This window comes from Poecilia mexicana, unplaced genomic scaffold (assembly GCF_051168715.1).
Source record: "Poecilia mexicana isolate PSO_F unplaced genomic scaffold, ASM5116871v1 scaffold_14, whole genome shotgun sequence".
Taxonomy (NCBI): Eukaryota; Metazoa; Chordata; class Actinopteri; order Cyprinodontiformes; family Poeciliidae; genus Poecilia; species Poecilia mexicana.
In genome coordinates, this window is record NW_028263383.1 from 24542832 (window position 1) to 24566629 (window position 23798).

A 23798-nucleotide genomic window follows, 5' to 3' on the forward strand; every position below is an offset into this window, starting at 1 on the left:
ACTTTTATCAGCAGTTAAAACTGTTTAATCCGTTGTTAACATGTGGTAACCTGTTTTTCCGAGCCGCCTTTAAACGCAACATGAGCGCTACGACGCTGGGTTTCCACCTGTGAAGGAGACCTGCTGCTGCTGGGCGGAGCTACAGGTGTGTTAGAATCACGGCAGCAAACCAGCAAAAACGCAAAGAACTTTTCACAGTTTTTCCCTCCAAACTAACCGACTGAGTTGAGTAAAGCTGCTGGATGCAGGTAATGTTAGCTAAAAGATGACTAGCTAATGTTAGCTAAAAGATGACTAGCTAACATCAATACATCAGATTAAGTTTCTTAACAAGTAACCTGTAGACTACTGATGTTATTGTCTATGTTCAAGTAGTACTTGTTACATTCACTTGAGATCATAGTTAAAGTAACTGTTGAAATATTTAACTTCATGAAATTCTGTGTTGGAAATGTTCACACATTATTATCCTGGCTCATTGAAATCGTCTTCCTGTATTCTGCTGAACTCCAGTTGCACATCTTATATTAATGTTATTTGAATCATTGCTAGCTGGATTGAGTTCATCATCAGGATTAGGTAGACATGTCATGCTGCTGGCGACCAATCAGGTTCTGTGTGATTTGATGCTTCGTTGATACCTCCAGTCACAGCAGTCTGGCGCTGTGTCAGTCTGTCAAGATTAAATTGCACACTGCTGTAACAAACACTCAGACTGTTGCAATTCATAGCTTTTACTCTGCTTCATGCAATCATACACAAACATCTGCAGGATTTTTTTAGGCCTCATCTTTCAGACGTGTTAAAGAGGGCTACATAAATGTAGGGCTGAAATGATTAATCATAATCATGATCAATCGATTATTGAAATAATCCTCAACTAGTTTAGTAGTTGATTAATTGCTAATTGGAGTACACAGACTCAAAAGAAGACAATTTGCGGAAAAACCCCTGACTCAGAGCAGTAATTAAGTTTAGCATTAAGATAAAAACAGCTTTGTCTGTAAATATGTTTGAGCCAAAACTCCTCAAGTGGCAGTTTTAGCTTCAGATTTACTACTTATTTGGTTAAATGAGAATGTACCATTTTAAATATCCAATTCATCAATTAATTGTCAGAATAATCAATAGATTAATTGTTTGATTAAGTAATCATTAGTTGCAGCCCTACATAAATGTGTGCTTTAGTGAGGTCCTTTGTGGGGACTTTCTGTGTTTTCCCTCAGAATAAAAACAGATAATCTGTTCAGTCACTTCAAAGACTCAAAATCCAGAATAACCTCTGGGAGATTAATGTGAGTGTCCTCTGTAGAGAGAAAAATACAAATGTTAGTGTAAGTCAGGGACTTAGAGTGAGATCTGTTGGTAGATACCAGTTAAAATCACCACCTGTCTCTGACATTGTTCCAAATCTTACACACAGTCTTTTGTTTCACAACAGCTGTGTTTGACGGTGATTTACACCTATAGTGAGTCCAATATGAAAAGTAGACTGAAAGCTGACAAAATACAGTCAGTTTCCTCTCTTCAGTACTACTTAGGGAGTTACTTAAATTGCAATTTAATTTCCTAGCTTAGATGTATTACAACCAAATAAAGAATGTATTACTTACAATTTCCCTGAGAGAAAATCCCCAAAGGATTAATATAGAGCCTGTTTTGGGTCTCAGTGAGTATATTGCTATCGTTTAAAGAATAAAACAAACATCAGCATCACTAACAGCATTTCACCATGGGAGAGGGCGGATAGTGTAAATGGCCAACCAGTCAAATGTAATTTTAGTTTACTAAGATGCATTAATGAACAGCTAAAACTCAAAGATTAAACTGAGAGCATCATATTGTAGCTATGGTAACAAAATAATCTAACAATGAAGATTGTTCATTGAACTTTTACAATGTAAACTTACCAGCTCCTTAAAATCTTAAATTTAAATGTTAAACAATTTATAATCTTTTAATTGAGCTGTGCTGAAACCATCCATTTTCTTACACCCTTGTCCCTTAGTGGGGTCAGGAGGGTTGTTGGTGCCCATCTCCAGCTAACGTTCTGGGCGAGAGGCGGGGTCACCCTGGAGAGGTCACCAGTCTGTCGCAGGGCAACACAGAGACAGATAGGACACACAACCATGCACACACACTCACACCTAGGGAGAATTTAGAGAGACCAATTAACCTGACAGTCATGTTTTTGGACTGTGGGAGGAAACTGGAGTACCTGGAGAAAACCCACCATGCACAGGGAGAACATGCAAACTCCACGCAGAAGGACCGGGGCTGGGAATTGAACCCAGAACCTTCTTGCTGCAAGGCAACAGCTCTACCAACTGCACCACTGTGCAGCCCCCTGAAACTTTTAAATCAAATTAAACAGCATTGATATTCTCTTAGTTAATTTATGCCTTGGGCCGGTTTTAAATGTGATCAGCGTTACATCATGTTTTTAGATCCACTAACTAAAGACTTGATTTGGATTTAACAGAAATGTAAATAATTAATATTTATTTTGTGTTTTTTTTATTTTATTTGACCTTTTAAAACTAAAATTGTGGGTGTAAATATTGTTGGCAATGTCTTCCAGTAACATAATTACCAGGTAGTATTTTATGTTTCCTGTCAACTTAACATTGTTTAATACAAAAACATGGCGCCTGACCACCTGGCTCAGCAGGTTTTCTGTGGGAATCCCTGCATTGTCCACCATTATGGAGTGCCTTTCTGCCATAGCTGTTGGTCTCAGAGCAAAGCTTCATAATTCTTTTCTTTCCTGAGTGACTGCAGTTCACTATCTTATTTTGTCTGTTTACAATTTGAACATGGCCCATGAAACCGACCGCACCATTCCTTGACCCCGTTCAGTTCTAAGCCCATATAGCAATGGTATGGTACAGTTAGGCGGAACTACTGCTGTCATACAACACAGTTCATTGATTGGGGGACAGAAGAACGTCACTGCTTGCCACAAGCACAAGACATAAACACCAGAGGGCTTTTGTTTCACATCGTCTCATTTCACGCAGACATGTGAAAGAAAAAGAAGAAGATGCAAGCAAGTAGTAGTAAGGTTTGGTAGACTGTAGAACTTCAAACATTCCTCACTATTGTTGACAAAAGTGCTATTCAGAGTGAGCCCAATGGATCTGTGATAAATTAAAAAGTTTTGTGTTAGTGAGTCAATATCGATTTGTCAGGAGCCCAAGTTCCATGCATCCCGGCATTGACACTCTGGTAAGATTCAACCTAGTTTACATTTTCCCAAAATTTGGTTTTGTGTTTTCAAGTCTCAAGACACCAACATGGATCTTGGAAAATCACTGTTAGGATTACGTTGTACAAGCTGCTACATCACTAAAGCTTAGCTACAGACAATGTTTCAAAATAAAAGTGGGGGGTGACTCTTGGTTTCATAATTTGACCATGTTTAGAACCCATTTGCTTATATATGTTGTGTGTCCTAGCTGTTGCCTGATCATCTGAAATCTGTATATATCCAAACTAATCCACAGCAACACAATAAACAAATACATTTTCATAAATGTTGTTTGATTAATTGTGGAGTATTTTATATTTTTTTTCTATCCTTATTTTCCTCAGTACCTCTCATGGCATTTAGGGTGTCTTCAGGTCAGATGAGTTATATAATACCTTCAGCATGTTGTTCCTGTGTCCCATGGTTCCCTCCCTAATAGGCATTACTGGAGAGTCTGTATAGGGAGGTGTCGCTGTAATAGTAGCCTGATTGTGTTTTCAGTGAATAGTGTTCTGAATAGAAAACAATTAATCATGAGGCAGCTCAGTCAAAGACGAGACTAAGAGTGGCTAACCAAATCTTTGTAGTATAGCCAAGAACCAATAGTGTAACCACAGAAACGGAGAATAGAGTTAAACAGCCAAGAGGAACAAGTCGAGTCTTTCTTTTTTTAAAATGCTGTCCACAACCCAGCAAGATTCCCTATGAGACTTTAGAGACTGCACAGCATATAAACCACATTTTCCACTTTCAAACAGACCCTTCACTGGAACAACATGCAAAAGAAACTTCTGAATAGGTTGGCATGGTGGTCTGTTACCAACCTCTTTTTAAATCAGGTAGCTACAAGCAGACAAATAATGAGGGTTTTTACATGTTTATATGCATATAATATGCATATATTTATGGAGAATATATTAACATTTACATCTGTTTCAGCACATTTTCGTAATTTTTTAATAGGGATCTACCAATCCGATATTAATATCTCAGTGATTCTTGAGAATAGGGACAAAACAGGTTCTATGGATAAAGCACAAAATTTCAATAAAATATACACAAAATATAATTTTTTCAAATATCTGACTAAACTAACCTGGGTCATGTGAGCACAACAATGGATATTTTCCAGGTATTTGGTAAATATTTTTTTATTTTAAACATTGTAGTCGGTGGATGATGCCTGTAAAAGCCCTTGTCCAGGAGTAGAACTCAACACATTATAATAGTTTAAAACAATTAAAGAAATACAAAAATTATATATTATGACAATTAAGTATAAGTAGTCATATAAATAATTATAGAGGTATCAATAAATTGAATTAAAAATCATTTCTATATATTTTCCAACTCCGTTGAAATTTGTCCCTAGTTTTTGTCAACACTGTCAGAAATGAAAAGAATGTAAAAAAAAATCAGGCATTATTGGGGGGCACCAGAACTTCTGAGGACCCCATGACGTCGTCTTTTCTCTTCCTTTGCTAACATTGCTAGTTAGCTCTGGTTAGCTTATTTTATTCTTTAGTTTTTTCTTCTGTTTTATTCCTAAGTTGCTTGTCACAACCATGATGTATCAACTCCATAACTGACAATTTACAAAACTTTGATGAAATGATGAAATTTTGTGAAATAAAAGCTTCATTTTGATATAATGTAAAGACTTAATGGACCTGACGAGCTACAATATGGCCTCCTTCAGAATAACATCATATAAATTGAGGTAGTTTGGCTTTTTTTCAACCCCGTCAGAGTTTTTGTGATTCTTTCAGTGAAATTGTTGTCAAATATCACTTAAATGTGCAGTTAATTCATTTTAATGTATTTCACATGAATTGCATTACTTCATATGTATCAAGTTTTTCATTTTATTCACTAGTTTGTCACCACCTTCAGTTCTGTGTCAACTCCGTCAGATGGCCTTTTTGTTGTTTTTGGTTTTAAATAATATTTCTTTTGTTTCTTGAGAAGCATTTGTCTGTAAAATGAGTAAAAGTATCACTAATGGGGTCATTAAAAAATTATTTTATATTTATTTTTGTCAGATGGTGATGACAACGTTCAAGGTCAGGTTGATTAAAAATGTAATATTTAAAAAAAAATGTTGCAACTGGGAGCCTGTACCTTAGCACCTTTACATTTCCTAAACATTATTTGTCATATTTGCATACATAAGGTTGAGAAATAACAAAAAAAAATTATGGGAAAATGAAAACCCTTTTTGTCCCTATTCTCAAGAATCACTGATCTGTATTGGTCCCAATATTGAAAAGAATTCTACACCAGGTATCAGTGAATAGACATGCCCTTAAAGCATGTCTATTCATGCCCTAATGCCCTAATACAGGGCTGTCCAAAGTCGGTCCTGGAGGACCGGCATCCTGCATGTTTTAGTTTTCTCCCTAGTGGTAGTAAGTAGCTGGTCCTAATGGAGGAACACCCATTTTTCAGTGGCAGCAGGGTCCCATGTGTCACTTAAGAACTGCGGGGGAACAATAGTCTGCACCTCTAGCAGTATGGGACACAAACTACATCAAAACCATTTTGTGATGAAGGTACTGAGATTTATTTTAATTTATCTATGCTGAACTGAATAAATGTTTGTATTGGTGGTGGAAGAAGAGGTTAAGAGAAGGGGGGAAGGAGATTACGAGACATGAACCAGAAAGAATTTTACTACCATACTGGTTTTCTTAAGTCTGACCTGAATGATTTATTTCTGAGGAATGACACAAAAAGGCCATTTTAAGTATCTATAGCTAATAAAAATGTGAATAAAAAGTGCTGCAAATTTCCTTAAAAGATCAAATTTGTTTTGAACAGAATAGAGAATTCTACATTACAAGATTATCACCATTCTGTATAAAAGTGTAAGTCTTCAGCCTTAAACAGATGTTCACATGGCAAACATGATTTTGTATAACTATAACAGATTCACATTTAAGATCATCTCTGGTGCCTGGTGTAATAGATCACCTTTGCTTTTAGGAAACATTATTAGATTAAAGAATTAACCAAAAAACTTTCACTTCACTAAAATGTGCTGTTTTGTGTTCATCATTAAAATAAAACCAAATAAAATGCACCAAATTGCAAAAACTAACAAAAGTTTTTCACACAAGGTCCTGCATTGTAACAGGACTTTACAGTAGGTGTCAGACATGGAAAAGGAAAAGTTAATCTGCTAAAGACTGATTGTGTGTAAACTTTAGAGGAACCAGAAGCAGTTTCATATTTTTATCTGACAGGAGAGCAAACTGCAGTTTGACTAAAGTGAGATTCTCAACTATGGATTATTTTTCATATTGATGTGCAGTGAAGACCATTTGCTGAAATCATGATTTAAACTGTTTGATATTTGAGCATTCCTTGATTTCCATGTTTAACTCATTCCACACTTCATCAAGTTGAGGACTACAAAACATTTTTTTGTGGAAAGTAAACTAAAATGTTCACTGGACCCTTCCTAGCAGACAGAGTTAAAACTCAAATCAAGGTTGTCAAAAACATATCTTACAGTTTTTTTTGTTTGTTTGTTTTATTGGTCACTATCTTTTCGATTACACAGCACAGAATTTAACATTACAAATTCACAACATGGATGAATTTGAAAGTTCATAAATTTTAGTAGGGAGAAAAAAAAACTTTTAGCAAATTGCTTGTTTTTCTGACTTTACCGCGATCACATATTGACAAGCAAAATAAAAGAGACTGTCAACTACTTTTTTAAAAATAACTTGTTACTTGCAAAAGGGAGAAGGTAACAGATGAAAGTTTGTGTCCTGTATGGCTCGGGTCTGGCTGTAAGTACATCCTTGACCATAAACTAAACATGTTCTTATTTCACCGATGCAAAAACTTACATTAGATGAAGCAGAAGGAAGTTTGCTGTGTGGTCATTAGCAGGTTAGGGTCTAATCAAAGTCCTGCTTCTGAGGTAATAAAAAAAAATCTACTAAATTAACATTTCAGCTAAACTGCCCAATCACCTTTTCATCCTAATGAAGTAAACCGTTGGTGGTGACATATTCACTAAAGGGGTTTATTATAAAGAATGGTTCACTTGTTAACTTACAAGAAAACAATATGAAAATGATAAATGTTCCTTTTTGAAACTTTGTCTGTACTGATTTCAGTAATGAGAGAATTCAAAGAACTAAAACATTCAGACATTCAACTCGAGAGAAAAAAGAAAGTCCAGTGCAGGAGCGTAATAAATGTAAGAAAGTAAACAACTACATTTTTCCAATAGATTGACAACTATATGGGATACATGCACTGTAAAAAAAAAAGATGGCCTCAATTTACGCTAAAACACTGGCAGCTGTGGTTGCCAGAATTTTACCGTCTTTATACGGTAAAATTCTGGCAACCAAAACTTACCGTATTTTTAAAGTGCAGTATTTTACCGTTTTTTAAGAATACGGTAAAATTCTGGCAACCAGAACTGCCGGTATTTTACCATACGGTAAAAGTATTTCCTAAAATATGGTTAAATAAAAAATTAAAATGTTGTTTTGCCGTAGGAAATACGGTCATACTGCCTGAGGCATAATATCTACACAAGTGAAAAACACGGCCAGACTGTATGACATATTGACATTTTATTGTAAAAAAACCCAAAAACTTTATGGTAAATTACTGGTCACTGTTCTTACCAGAATTTTACCATAAAAATTACAGTGCAACACACAATGAAGTGCAACTTGTCAGCATATCTATACAGAAAGTTATAAAGAAAATTAATTCAAATTAAACAAAAATACAGATTACGAGTAATCCACTTAAAGAAACAATTTCTATTTTAAAAATTCAGTTAAAAAAAGAACCGATTCTATTTTCTGTCCAGTTTCCTCACGGTATTACTGAGATCTGGAAAACAAAACAAACAAACTAAAAAACAGCATGTGTCCACATAAGAGAACCTGTTGTAGAAGAAAAACCGGTGATAAAACGATTCTTGTTCTGGGTTGAAAGTCACTGAGTTCAGACTTTGCTCAGGATGGTTGGAGTCTTCCCAGTCACAGGTTGAAATTGAGACTCACATGTTGTCAATCAGATGTTTCCTCTCTGCTGGAAAACAAAGAAAGCAAAAGTTAGAAAGATGCACTACATGAACATCATATAAATGCACCATTCGCTTAAATGTTTGTTTCACCTTTGTTGACTTGCGTATGGAGACTGGTACTTCAACCAGGAGGTGTGATCATTTCTGACTGAAAAGTCAGTAGTTCTTAAACTTTTGTTTGTTGTTGACAGGTGTGATCCTCTCTGGAACCAGACAAAATACACAAACAAAAACATAAATAAAAACAAGACCTGTTGTTTCAGGGAATTGTCTATCTCCATCCTTCCTTTTGAGAGAAACATTTTTCTCTTTACAATGTTTTACTTTTTGATCAGTAATTCAGGATAGATGACACAAGAACAACAACTCAATGCAGAAAGTCGAAGAGAAAAAATCCCCGAAAATTCAAAAACAAAGGGTTGATAAATTAAAGTGAACATCCCTTATTTGGTGTGTATATCACCATCAACTGTTTAGATTTGAGCTTTATATCTTGTTATAATTCCATGTTCATGAGGAGTCATTTCCTCATGAAAACATGTTTGCGACAACCTCAGATCTCCATGGCAACCATTCGGTAGTGCTTCAATGCTTCCTCATGCAACGCGCCACCCATTTATACAAAGCTCCGTCTTGGAGCAGCAATCCTTTTCTTTTTTTTTCAAATGTATGTACCCAAACAAGAGCGAACCCTTGTAACATGTTAAACAATCTTACGTCCAATTTTCAATACACAAATTGACTTTAAAAGTTAAATAACTGTTTTAGGCAATTTATGGAATAGATGCTCACCATTTATCTGAGTCTCATGAAGGCCAATAAGTTGTCTTCAACCATTTATGTAAGTTACAATTCCTGCAAGCTAGCAGAAACAAAGCTGTAAACGTGTACACGTTTCATACAGGCAAACAAATAGATACACCTGAGACAATTTATGCTATGTTAGTTTTTCTCAGTCACTTTTGGTGCATTTCTCAAGTCATTGTTGGCATTTACAAAACAGTAAGCGCATTTCTCAAAACAATTTGTAGAAACGGCAAAAATAACATTTGTTTGCTTGAAAAATCCTTAGTTCAGCTCTCAGAACTCTGTCTATTAACATATCAGTGACTTAAAATAATAAGTTTTTGTTAGGGCACTCAGAGGGGACCCGGAAATTCAACCACACACAGGAGTGTACAAAAGGGAAAAAAAAGTTTATTTTCAGATACTGGTTTCTGCTCAGGGAGAGGTCATCAAACACAGCACTGAGGAGAGAGGGGAGAAGGCTGGTGATGCACGGATAAAGGAGGGGTATCTTAGAAATGTTCGGCTTAACTGACCTGTAGAGCAGTGGACGGGTGGAGCAGAGGAACAGAGGGTCAGACGACAAGGGTTTGCAGGAAACCAGTGGAACAGGCTTCTGTGGATGCAATGAAGATCTCCACGAGGAGATCCAAAACGCAACACCCAGGGACTTTGTCGATGATAAGGCAGAGGTCATACACAGGAGGTCAGAAAGAGCAAACTTAGCTTTGAGGGGCAGGCAGTAATCGGTGGTCGTGAGGCAGAGCTTGGGTCAGGGTCCAGAAATCCAGAATAGAAGGGATCCGTGAGGGGCTTGGCAGGAGGGGTAAATCCGTGGTCAGAAGGGGGGGTCAAAGAAACACTGAAGGCTTGGAAGGAAACGCTGGCTCTCTACTGGCTCGTGGCTGTCGATAATCTGGCAAGGAAGCAGAGGCTGAGGGGTGTTTAAGTAGGGCAAGTTTAAGTTCATCAGTTCTCAGAAATGTAACATTGTGTTGTGTTCTGGCTATATAGACCATATTGTTGCCAACTGATGGTTCACAAGATGCACCTTCAATCTGTTTTCAGAAAACTGGTTGATCGTTGGTTGAGCTAATTGTTCATACATTGACCTGTTAGAGAAACTCAGGACTCACTTGGGAGCAGTGGCGCAAAAAGTGGGTTATGCAGCGCATGCCACGCATAGGGGCGCTGCACCAGAAGGGGCGTCAAAACCCCGTCTGGAGGGGTGCCGCGCCGATGATGCCTTCGCATACACTTCACCGCGCCCTTACGCTCCTTCACCTCGCGCACATGTAAACACGTGTCTTCGTCTTGGGCCGGGTGGAGTGGGGGCTAGAGCGACCGTATGTTTTCTACGCTCCTTAACCCTTCCGTACCTTCTTTCGGGGGGTGGGGGGGTTGGCGATTTATGTTTTTGCATCCACCTGAATAATGTGTAGTTGCGCCCCTGCTTGGGAGCAATTTACCAATTCAGGACAGTTTTAGAAAAGAATCGAATATAAATTAATTAAAATATGATTGACATTATGACAACTTTAAGACTTATGCATGTTAAGACTTACACAATGAACTTATGCTGTTTTGGAAGTTGAGAATTCAACACAGACACGTTTAACATATTTTGATCAACACAATTAAAGCAAATTACAACGGGGGAAAAGCAGAGAAGTGCAGATAATCAATTGCATGATCTACAAAAGCAAAGCTTGCAAAAGCAATGATAAACTCATTTTTTGATGTGCAGAAGTGACACAGTAATTTGAAGATTGAATAGGTAGTTTTAAGAATTTCAATTCTATTCTGAGAAATGGACCCAAACTGAGAAAAACTGTAAAATATTAATATTTAAATTTCTTTATCTGAAAACCCTTCAACTGTCATGGACCCAGTGACTTTAGTGCAAGTATTTTGGGGGTGAGAGTCAAGAGGTCAAAGGAAAATATTAAATATTAGCTCTGATGCCAACCAAGTATTACCAAAGTATTGAAACAAAAGCTAAGGTGTTCTTCACAGATTTAACTTGCATGCATGAACATTTCACACTCAAAGTAATTCAAATTAATTACTGAACCAAACTTGAAAAAGTTGCTTCTGCCATTAAAAATAACTTTAAGCACATGCAGTCTAAAGTAGACCAGAAATATAATCTATGCAGTCGTAATGGAAGTGTTGCGTCTGGGAAAATTAAATGTAGTAAAAAATATCTAGCTGCAGTGCATGTACATACACAGCATGGCTCAGAAATTACACATTTCTTTATCAGTTGGTTAAAGTTAGCTAACTTCAGTTAAAACCGTGAAAGGGACTCACCTGTGATGCAGAGATGTTTCCTCCTTCTCCTCCTGAACGCGCAAAAATAGCAGAAACTTGAATTCAAAGACAGTAGCCGCATCCTGACAAGGACCAGGCCTACTGGGCTCTCAGCACCCTGGGCTAGCACCTGCTAGTTAGCAGCCTTAGCTAGCGCACTGTGACTTTACTTTGTTGAGTTCAGGACACCACAGTATCCTGAGCCACGCTCAACTACAGGAACAGAGTTCATAAAAGAATCTTGCTGCTGATGCTGAAGGATCAAGCAGTAATACAAACTAGATAATTATTTGTTTACATGACAAATAACAGTCTCCATTTACTGTAAACCCTGCTATTTATCACAATAACAAAATAAAAATTTTTCTAGACTATTCTCTACTAATAGCACAATATTTAAAACCAAGTGTAACCCACAAGAAGGGTTACTTTAAATACCTTTAATAGTAGATGGAAAGTTAAGTTAATTTACTTTACTAAAACCAACACTACCAAAGTATAAGGAATTTGGGCCTGATCAGGAGATTCTAAATTCGGGGGAGCCTAGGTGTGAACAACAGAGGAGAGCACACAATGTATATAAAAAAGTATAATTTAATATAAACAACATTTGGGGATCCACATTGTACAAATAAACAAAAATTGCGCGCTTTAAAAAAAAATTAAATAAAAAAAAAATAACCCAGTCTTTTGGATGTCTGTCAAATGTTCTTTCAAGGTTTGTTTAGTCTTTTCAATGCGTCTGTGAAATATTTTTTATGTTTCACGGCTGGTGACCAGTCGGGTTACGGTCTACCAGTTCACTCGGTCCTCTGGGCTGGGGCTCGCCATCCAAGTTCTTTGTAAGGGTGATCTTGATGTCTCTGGCACAATATTTCAAAAGTGCACCATAAGAAAAAAACCTGACCTGGAAGAAGGTCAAAGTAAAGCATCTTAAAATTTAGGATGCTAATATCAACAAAGCAACAATTCAAATCTCAATCTAAAAATGCCAAAGTACATTTATAACACTAAATCTAACATTCAAAATGTGGATTAGAAACCCGCATTACAGCACCATGACATTAATGTCGAAATATTAAAACATGTACTAATGGGAAAAGAAGTAAATTTACATAGGACAAATACAACATACACAATAATAATGATATAAAGTTTACAATACAATTAAATTTTTTATTAAATTTGAACAGTTATTAGGTATTTTAGCCATTTTTTAGCGAATTTACTGGCCAATGACTGAGCGCGTGCAATTACTCACCGATGCTTCAATGCTATACAACCAGGGATTTTTTCGGAGGTTAGATGTTAGAACAGCGCTTTTGGAGATCTAATTTAAAAAAAACAAAAAACAGATTCACTATTTTGAATAATGAATTCTGCGATAATAATTTAACATTGTCTTACCAATTTCCAGGATTCTTCAAAGAATTTAACGTAATCTTCTAGGCAGTTTACGGGACCATAGACATAATATAAGGGTAGACGCCGCATTGGCTGCTCCGGCGCAGGAAATACGGCGGCCATCTTAGAGCGGTATAAACTCCTACTTTCCTCAATCAAAACAATAGACGATGCCTCAGCTCTGAGGGATATTATTGTTCGGATCTATGGATTATTGATGTGAGGGCTCCACAGACAGCATTTCACAAGTAAGATGGACATATTATTGTGTATATATTGTGATTATATTATATATTAGAATATTACTTTACTGTATTTATGTCCACCGGCGAGATACCAGCTAATATTAGCTACAGTGCTTGGTGTAATACGGGTTCAGCCCCGCTATGAAGGCTAACTGAGATTCTGTACATCTAAAAATATTAATTATTCTCCAACATTGACTTAGATTATATGACACAAGAGCATTAGAAATGAAACAATATAACACACATTATAAAACTTATGTGTTATAACATTCACCAGCAAAGTTTACACAGGTGGTAAAGACTATTATTTATATGTAATTCTTTCACTAGTAAGATACATCCCAAATCTTCCGTTTTTGTTTTGAAAGTTTCATAAAGACACGATGTGAGGAAGAAGAGGGAGAAATCTATAAAGAGAGACGGATTCACTGCAGCACGGATGAATCTCACATCGGATTTTGGACTTAATCTCAGCTGCTGAATCTCTGAAGCTAGAAGTCGGCAAAAAAAAAAAAAAAAAAAAAAATATATATATATATAAAATTCCCCTCTCACCCTATATATATATATATATATATATATATATATATATATATATATATATATATATATATATAAAATTCCCCTCTCACCCTCCGTGGGTGGTCTCTTTCATCCTCTGAGCTCGGGTCCTCTACCAGAGGCCTGGGAGCTTGAGGGTTCTGCGCAGTATCTTGGCTGTGCCTAGAACTGCCTATATATATATATATATATATACATATATATACATATATATATAAACATATATATATAAACATATATACATAAACATATATATATATATATATATATATATAAAAACATATATATATAAACATATATACATAAACATATATATATACATAAACATATATATATATATAAATTATTTATTTGTGCCATTATGAATCTTTATTTGTGTTGTATAGTTATTTAAATATGTATTGATATTACTAAATAATTTATTAAATAAATTATGAACGGCTGTGTGCTTCGTAATATGCTCTTTATACATCAATATCAGAATATTCCATTCCTATTCTATTATTTTAGCCACTAAGCATATTTAAATACTTAAATAACATACTTAAATAATACAATTGTTTATAAATGTTGCTTTGATAGATGTTTGAATATGGTTTCCAGTAACAAAAAAGCGTGTTATGATCGATTAAATGCGCTGATCCGTCACTGTGCCTGTTAAACACATAGGACCGAGTGGAGTGGTATACCGCTCCAAGATGGCCGCCCTAAATCTCGTCAGCGACAATAGGCGACAGCGGGGCATGAGGCGTCTATCCTTATATTATGTCTATGTACGGGACAACCGTCAGCTCTCAAGGGAGTTAGACGCAATCTGAGCTAAATCTCAGCGCTGCAGTTAAAGGGGCGGGACAATCAACCTGATTGGCTGATGTGAAATCAGACTGTGCCAGTTATTGGTTATTTAATCTGTCACTAAAAGCAATCACTAAAGGGATATTTCACAGGTTTTAAAGATTTTTAGCACTGTTTATATCAATATTTATGAACATATTTACAAACATATTCCTTTTTTTACTTTATTACTTTTTTTAATCTTGTTGTAGAATAAGATTAAATCAACATCTATTGATTTCTTGTGTTTTTAACACTGGGTTACACAAGTGTGGGATTTGTGAAACTTCAATGAAGGGCGACTTCACAACTTTTATGATTTTGGATAACACTAGAATTGTTCTTTATTGAAGTTTCACAAATCAGATAAAGGTTTCACAAATCCCACACTTGGTTTTAAATATTCGGATACGAGTTGAGAATAATCTAGTCCAGATTTGAAGAGTCTAGGTGTTGTAGTGTTTTAGCTAGAGTAAATTAAAGATGCTGATGGTAGTGAAAAATTAGGTGGAATTGCCCTTTAGCCATTTCCCAAATTGGAAGCAGCAATTGGAAACCAACTTCAGCTTCATCCAAGCAAGAGGGGCTAACATACAGTTCTCTTAATATATAAGACATCTGTGGTCGGCATAAAATTAATCTCAAATGCATCATTTAATCAAATACTCTCATAAATGATGGTGGCGTTGGCTGTAGGAGTTTGCTTTGCAATCGGTGGGTTGCCAGATTGATGCCTGGTCTACTGTTGAGATTTCAGTTTGGTGTATTAAAGGCATTGTTAAAAAAGAAACCAAAATATCACACCAGCATTCTGTTCTTTGTAAAAATTCCTTTTGCAGTCTCGTTTACGGTTTTACAATGTAAATATAAATATCAGCAAAATTTGTAATTTTGGCTGATTAGTGTTAAGTTTAGGGTAATTAACTGCTGCTAATATTACAATATTTTTCTATGAATTTTACAATTATATTTTTACAATATATTTCTGTATTTTCTACATTCATGACTGTCAAAATTACTTAGGACATATGTTTATTGAGTTATGATAATTGCATGTATTTTCTACAGTAATTAAATGTTTGTAGATATGACGGTCAGTAACTGTTGGTCTTTTGCCATTTTTTTTACCGTAAATTTACTGACTTTTTTTTTACAGTATAGGTATGTATATATTTTACAAACGTTTTATTTGTTACCTGAGATGGAGTGTCTTTCAACAAATAAGCAATGTCCCCTTGGGGATCAATAAAGTCTATTCTATTCTTTACGTATTGGGGCCATAGCATTGCATAGGAATGCATGGAAGAGACCTATTATCCTTCACCTCAAAATAAATGCCCCTTCCTTTCACCGTTAATGCAGCCCAAACCACAGTGTGCACCCCCACAATATACATATATCAAAATGTGCGGCTTGATCCTATGAGGGATGCTATTACTTTTGTTGGTATTTCGAGCAACCATGGCGACATAATTTGTGAAAAACGAGCCAAATTCAAATCAAACAAATTCTGACACTGTTTTGCGTCAGTTCACACAGCAGCTTGAAGTGACCCAATTCCTATTATTTTGCCTTTAATGTGACTTGTATCTGATGACAGTCTGAACAATATAGGTCAGATTTTTTTCAAAAGTGACCCAGGCCCCTTAGATATCTGACACATATCTGATTCAAATGTGACTTAACATCCAGGTCATATTCATCAGACCTTAACATCATTGATACTCAACAAATGTCCCTATTCTACGCCCTGATACACGCAAGTGGGAAGAAAAACAACAACCATGGCGGACTATAATAAGGATTAAGTTGTTAATATACAATCAATCAATCAAATTTTATTTGTATAGCACATTTCAGCAGCAAGGCATTTCAAAGTGCTTCACATAATTAAAATAAAAAGAGTATGTGACATTGAAAAAAAAACAGTGAGAAAGAGAGAGACATTTTGAAAAAGATTTTTTTTAAAAAGATAAAAACATGAAAACCCGCACCCCTTTTAGGACTTCAGTTAAATATCGTTTAACTGTCGTTTAACTGGGGCTCTAACCTTCTGGGACTTTAGTCAAAAACACCGTTTGACAAGGACTTTTTCCGGGGGGCTTTACATCATTAAAACGTATACAGTGAGAAAGAGAAATTAATAAATAGATAAAAACTAAAGATAAAAACAGTAAAAACATCGAAGACATCAAAACCCACACTCTAACCCTAACTTAGCCATAAACAACTCTAAACAGGTGGGTTTTAAGTTGAGATTTAAAGGGGCACCCAGTGTTTCAGCTGTTTTACAGTTTTCTGAAAGTTTGTTCCAAATATGTGGTGCATAGAAACTGAATGCTGCTTCTCCTCGCTTGGTTCTGGTTCTGGGGATGCAGAGCAGACCAGAAGGCTTCGGTCGGACAACAACTTCAAAATCGTAATATATGCTCCACCGTTAGCGTCCACTTTTACTTCCGCAAACATTGAGCACTACTTCTTTTTTATGGCAGTTGGCAAAAGACTCTGAAAGCTCACTAGATGTTTCACCATATGCTGTAATCTGTTTAAAAGAATTTGGTGATCCACTTTATCAAAGGTGGTACTCAGACCCAGGATGTCTCTGTACTGTGGTTTATCCTAAAACCAGATTGATACTTTTCTAAGATGCCAGTGTCATTTAAAAAAAAATTAATTGGATAAAAACAAGCTTTTCTAAAATTTTCCTTAAAAATGGTAAGCTGGATACAGGTTTGTAATTATTAAAATCACTACAATCCAGATTACTCTTCTTCAGAAGGGGCTTTACCACTGACATTGTAAAGGACATGGTGAAGACACCCATCTGAAGAGAGCAATTTACAATACTTAAAAATTTCATACTGAAAACAAATATAAAATGAATGACAAAGTAATGAGGGAATTGGGTCCAAGACGCAGGTGGTTGGTTTGATTTGAGAGAAAACTTTCCTGAGCATCTCTTGCATCAACCACAGCAAAATTGCCCAGTGTTTCCAGAGGTAAAAAAAACATTCAGTAGATTTAAAACCAGTATTTTGCTCAGATAAAATGCTAGTGCTAATTCACTCGATTTTTCCTCTGAAGTGATTTGCAAACTGTTCACAAAGAGAGTCAGTTGTAGTCTGTGAATAGTCAGTAAATTTAGGATTAATCAGATTATCAATGGTGGAAAACAAAACTTTATTGTTTTTGTTACTGTTAATTATTTTGGCAAAATATTAATTTCTTGAATTTCGGACAGCAGAGTTGTATATGTTAAGCTGTTCACACTGTTCGTCAGTACGTTACTGAGTGTATTTTTTTTCTGTTTGCTTTGTACCTTGGAGCATTGATTCATAATGCATTAAGATGTTATCTAAAAAGCCATTGCTGTTAATTTGTTTTCAATAGACTGACAGGTGGGAAACAGAATTAAGCAGACTGTTATTGTGGTCAGCCATGTTGAAACTGTTGGTTAGCATTCCGTCACTACAATACAACAGCAGCTGAAGATTACTCAAGTGTGAATAAACCATGAAGATCACCTCAGGAGGGCCGCCGAACTGAAACTGAGCAGAAAGAAGGCAGTTTATCAGTGTCTGTATTTACTGTCCGATGATCATTCTACCACTGATGGCTCTGTCTTGACAGCAAGGTGGGTAAAAGTAGCTTTTAGTGATACAGTTAAATATGCTGTTGGACATTTCTGCAGTGTTAACTGATTTTATTGATGTGTTAATTACTGAAAATAAAACCTTGCTTTGCATACTTACATTTTTTGCACGTCAGACTTATGCTTTGTGTATTAAAAATAAGATTAGTTCCATTTAACACTCAAATGAGTCGCTTTTAAAATATTCTTTAGCTTTAAGGCATTTGGAAAGTTTTATCTTTTCCATTTCAGCTTTAAAATTTATGTCTGCTTCTGGATTTCTTAGGTTTCATAGACGTTAATTGAAGTTTTCATTTTCAAATGGGCTTCATTTTTTTAATTTTAAACCAGTTTTCTCATTGTGCAATAAATCTTCAAGCAAAACAAAAAGGAAAAATTAGTTGGGACTGTCAGGACTCTGTGTTTTTGGGATTGGTTTTGCTTTTCATCTTTTTAGCAGCATGTCTTAGTTGACTGTAGGTGAGCCCTTCATGGTCATTTTAGTTTTATTATTTGAGGTTATTTATTGTGGTTAGAATTGTCTTGTCTTGTTATTGCTTTCCTCATTTCCAGTCCTTCATAGTGTTTGTTTTTTAGTTACTCTAGGTTCTGTTATTCTTATATGTCTCAGTCTATGTATACCTTCCTTTAGTGGTTCCAGTTAAGTTATTTCTTAGTCGGTCCTTGTAGCTTCCCCCATAGTGGTTTAAGCATTTCTTATCTGGTTATTGTTATGTCTGCTTCATGCCCATCTTCCTTCAGCATCCTAGTTGGGTTATTTCTTAAGTCCTTCTAGCTCCCCCCATAGTATTTCTAGTTTTCTTATTTTGTCACTTTAGGTTTAGTTAGTACTTTGACTGATTCTATGTCAATCTTTAGTGATTCTAGTTAGGTTATTTCTTTGTTTAGTCCTTCTAGATACTCTAGTTCTACGTTCCTTAGTTCTTATTGTTAGATTAGCCTTGTTTCTGTTTATTTTTTCACTCAGGTCTTTTTCTCTTGCAGCTTATCAGGTTTTCTTTAGTCTTAGTGTTTCTTTAGTATTAGAAGTATTTTCAGCTCCGTGGTGTTTCCTCCCCTTTGTCTTCCCCAGTATATCTTCTTAGCTTCCCTGTGCCGCCTTCTCCCCACCCATCAGCTAGCTCAGTGTTTCTCAACCCTGGTCCTCTCCGCCCCCCTGCTCTGCATGTTTTAGATGTGCCTCTATTCCAGAACAGCTGATTCAAATGAATACATGACCATCAAGTGCTGCAGAAGCCTGTTAATCACCCAGAGATACAATTCAGGTGTGTGGCAGAAGGGAAATACCTAAAACATGCAGGACGGGGGGCGGTGAGGACCAGGGTTGAGAAACACTGAGCTAGCTCCTGTGCCACAATTTGCAATTTTTAATGGTTATTCAAAACTGCAAGATTCATTTTATTTATGTAATGGTTCAATTTTGTTTTTGAAGTCTCTAAAGTCTTTTTAACCAATTTCTAGCACAATTGGAATTGGGAAAAAATTACCTGAAACAAGAGATGTTGTCAGTTGGTGTTGATGTTATTCAAATGTGATGTAAAAGAGATTTCTTTGTTGTTTTTATGGGCATATCTTTTATGAAAAATTCTCCTACAAAAAAAATGTAGTTTGTCTTCATGCAATTTACTTTCTGTTATGCGATATTTGTTGTTTAGATTCCCGGAGCAGCGATGGACAGGGTCAGCCTGCTGTGGCGTCTGAGGCGTCGCGCTCGCCGTGGAGCCATCTGCATGACCTTCTTCTGCATCTCCATGGCTCTTCTTTATGCCCTGTGTGCTGAAAACAGTGTGCCTGTCACAGACGCCATCTTTGGTGTGAGGGCACGTACCAGGGCTCAGCCTCGTACACACTCAGTCATCAAGGTTTGTTGCCATTCTTCATTCTCGCCGATATTAAAGCTCCATGTCCCCATGTCAGTACAGCATGTGTGCTGTACTGATTCAGGACAAACTAATAAAAACTCGGACAAAAAACTTACAAATAATGGGATATTATTGGATAAACTACCTTTATTTCCTCTGAATAATAAAGAAACAAGCTTGAAGTATGTCCTCATTACTGTGACCTGCTCAGGTGCTGCGAGGGGGAGCAAAATCAATCTACGCAGACCCTCAGAAGCACCCGGGTATAATTGCAGGTGACCCTCACCGCCCAATCCCCGTCTTGTCTTCACCCAACCACACCAACGAGGACTGGGAGTCTCCACCGAAACGAGCAACAAAAGCAAAAGAGTCCTCAGGCTTTTTTTCTCACCTGCTGCCAGGCCCTTTCACACGGGCACTAGAGACTCTATTTGTAGGCCGACGTAAAGGAGAGCTAAGCGGCAAATCGGGCGACTCTGAGTTCTTCGGGTCTAAAGGGATTTTAGGAGATGTGTGGAATGATGAGATGTCCAGCAGCATGCTGGGAAACAGGCTGAAGAAGGTGGTGCAGAACTATCAGGTGAGTTAATGCTGCCTCTTCACTCATCAGATGAACTTATTTCTTTGCGATTGCTTGCAATAATTCGTGGACGTTCTACCAGGCGATGAATAAATACGGCGTAAAGGTGTCTGGACCTGGTGGCACCTCCAACCGGCTGAAACTGAGTGGCAGGGAGCTGCTCTGCCAGCTCAAGGAGAAGGTAGAGGTCACCACTTTGACTTCTGATCATCAGCCTTTCTCTGCATTGGCCTGGGCTCCCCTGCTGCTACCGCCACAACAGCTGACCTCTGACCTCGGGCCATACAAAAGCTGTGCAGTGGTGTCGTCTGCAGGGTCACTCCGCAACTCGGGACTAGGCAAGGAAATTGGTGAGCTGTCTCATTGTAACAAAATGAAAATTCTAACCTGAAATCAGGATTATCGACATGTCTAGGCAGCAGCTGAACCAGGTGTTCCACTGGTGAAAGAAGAATGAACCCAGTGCATTTAAAACTATTGAGTCAAAAAATTACACTGAGTAGAGTTCTGGTCCATTTTCTAAGGCTTGAATATTCAGACCTATAAAACCTACTGAGAAAAATGTCTACATTATATCCAGTGTATACATTGACATGGTTTCCAGTTGGTCTCTGTTGGGATTTTTGAAGCATGTTTTGAGTTTTTGTCTTGTTTGATGAACCGTTGTGTCAAAGTTCAATTCACCTACCAAAACAGTTCCGCTCAGATGAACAAAGTTTGTGTTGCTGAGCAACTCAGAGACCACCAAGGATTGATTCTGAACTAGAAACTATATGATCACCATCGTTGCAGTTTTCATTAAAGTGACTTTAGAATGGGACTGTTATGCTAAACCTACTTTAAGGTATATATTATATTATTCTCTCATCAAAAGTGTTCCTTTCATTCTTTCATGCATGTTTTAAGAATCCTTGAATTTCATCTGCAATAACACTGAAGAATCTTTATGGAGTTGCAACAACATTTAAATTCTATTAATAAAGTATTATTGAATTGAAAGAGTCTGAAAGGGCAGGAGGTTCTGAAAGAGACGGAGGCCAATTTCAAGGCGCTGGATATGGCTATGATGCAAAGTCAAATGTCTTTTAAGCTGTTTTTGATATTTACAGCATTTTCATTACTGCAGGTAACATAGTTGATTGTGTTACAAAACATCACTCTGTTTGGAAAATACCGCCCATTAAAATCAACTTTCCCAGAGAAAAAAATCCCTTTTCCAGAGCATACATGATCAAGATCGACTGAAACTAGTTGATTCACATGATTGTGAAAACTTTATTAATCCGTATGGACAACTTGCTTAAAAATATAAATTGTATATTATATATTTCCCTGCATTTTTAAATGTGTGCACCCATACCCAACGCAGCTAAACAGTAATTCCAGCTATTAAAAACAACTCAAATTTATCATTATAACCCCAACTTTAATGACCTTCACTCCAGTCTATGTTGATGGGAAAACCTTTTGGTCCAAGCTAAAAGCTGCCTTTATAATTCTGTTAACATGTTAACAGAATTATAAATGTTATCTGCCTCCAAACTTAACAGGTTGCATATTTAATGTTAAAACATTGCTTGTGTGTGAAATCATGAACCTGCAGCTGTGAAATCCAAACCAGCTGCATAAATATGTTTGTTCAGACAAAATGGTTACATGTTGACTCTTTCTGAAGAATCACAAGACATTGTGTGACATGAAACCACATCGTGGTTCCTGTTTTTGCTATTTCTGAACACATAATGAATGTGTTGCATCAGTAACTCCTGAAGTTTGCTTCCTCTGAAACTGTGTGTTTTGATTAAACCCCAGACACTCATGACGCGGTGCTACGGTTCAACGCCGCTCCAACCAGTGGCTTTGAGAAAGATGTTGGCTCCAAAACAACTGTCCGTCTCATTAACTCACAGGTAAACCTCCAAATGGTGGCCAGTACACGGAAGATGTGCCCATGTTTACCACTTCATTACTTTCAGTCATGGTACATCTGCAGCTGAATGTATCCACACTCAGAGAAAAAACTGGTCATAGCCAAAATATTTATGCAGATATGTTTCAACCTTTGTATCTTCAGTTTCAGATTAGATGCAGAGTGAATGCAAATAATTTTTGTTGCCCACATTGAGTCATGATTCAAGGTAAAGCTGTAAAAGACTCCACCTTAATTGATTGATTAATTTATCGAGATAAATTTCTTAAAATAATTTAGAGTTGTCATTGTCATAATAAATTCCAACTGACATTTAAAACACCCCAAAAGTGTCTGGATTGTTAAGTTTACTATTTTATGCACTTCTTGAGTATCAATACATGTGAAAATATGTGTGCAATTTAGTTAAACAGATCACATTTCTTTATATGATTGGTGCCCTAAAGAATTGTATTACAAATGGTTGTTTTTCAAGAGAAGTATTTGTTTGTGGAAATATTAATGCTCTGGCATAAAGTCACAGCCATACAATTACCTGAAAAAAGAAGTAATAAAATCCCTATTTTCCTAAAACTTTATCTCCAAAAACAAAAGTATTGCCCTAATTGTTCCTCTTTCTGTATGTTAGTCACAGAAGATGTCAGATAATATCACAACTCACAAATCTAACTGGTTCATATAGGACAGGGGTCCCCAAACTACGGCCCGCAGGCCGGATCCGTCCCGCCTCCACATTTGGTCCGGCCCCCTGAACAATAGACCCTTTTCACAGTGACGTCAGACAATGGCCGCCATAACTCAAACCTGGGTATCTTTACTTCCGGTGTGATTTTGCCTTGGGAACCAAGCTGAAAAATTCCCACATTCTCATAATCTTAAGGATTATGAGAACTTAAGGTAATTTAAGATTATTAAACTTAAGGTAAGTTTAATAATAACAGCATTTAAGTGTTAGATAGCTGTTATTAATCATTGTAAATTCACCATTCTCTAACTGTGTATAAAATAAACAGCCTCCGATCGGAGAGTAAACCACCTAGCAGCAGCTTTAGCCACATTTAGGAAAAAATATACTCTCTGTCAGTGATGTAACGTTTAGAGGTTCACTTTCTGTATTTTATAAAACAGTGTTTACGTGTTAGATAACCGTTATTAGTCATTGTCAATTTACCATTCTCCAACCAGCCTCCGATCATGAGTAAACCAGCTAGCAGCAGCTTTAGCCACAGTTAGGAAACATATACACCGCCGCCTGTCAGTGATGTAACGTTTAGAGGTTCATTTTCTGTATTAATGGAAAATAAAGGACAGCT

At 36.7% G+C, this 23798-nt stretch overlaps 1 protein-coding gene across 2 annotated transcripts in view; it reads left to right on the forward strand.

The window, feature by feature from the left end:
• st6gal1 (ST6 beta-galactosamide alpha-2,6-sialyltranferase 1) overlaps positions 1-23798 on the forward strand; it is a 36857-nt gene that overhangs the window by 4577 nt on the left and 8482 nt on the right. The window contains exons 1-5 of one of the 2 annotated variants that reach the window (XM_088012409.1): positions 17908-18095; positions 19769-19975; positions 20187-20555; positions 20638-20905; positions 22368-22465. In XM_088012409.1, coding sequence (XP_087868535.1) covers positions 19784-19975; positions 20187-20555; positions 20638-20905; positions 22368-22465 — 927 coding nt within the window. In that variant the 5' untranslated portion in view covers positions 17908-18095; positions 19769-19783. Of the gene's footprint in view, positions 1-17907; positions 18096-19768; positions 19976-20186; positions 20556-20637; positions 20906-22367; positions 22466-23798 lie in introns of those variants that run through there. The other variant, XM_014971184.2, reaches the window with a different exon arrangement.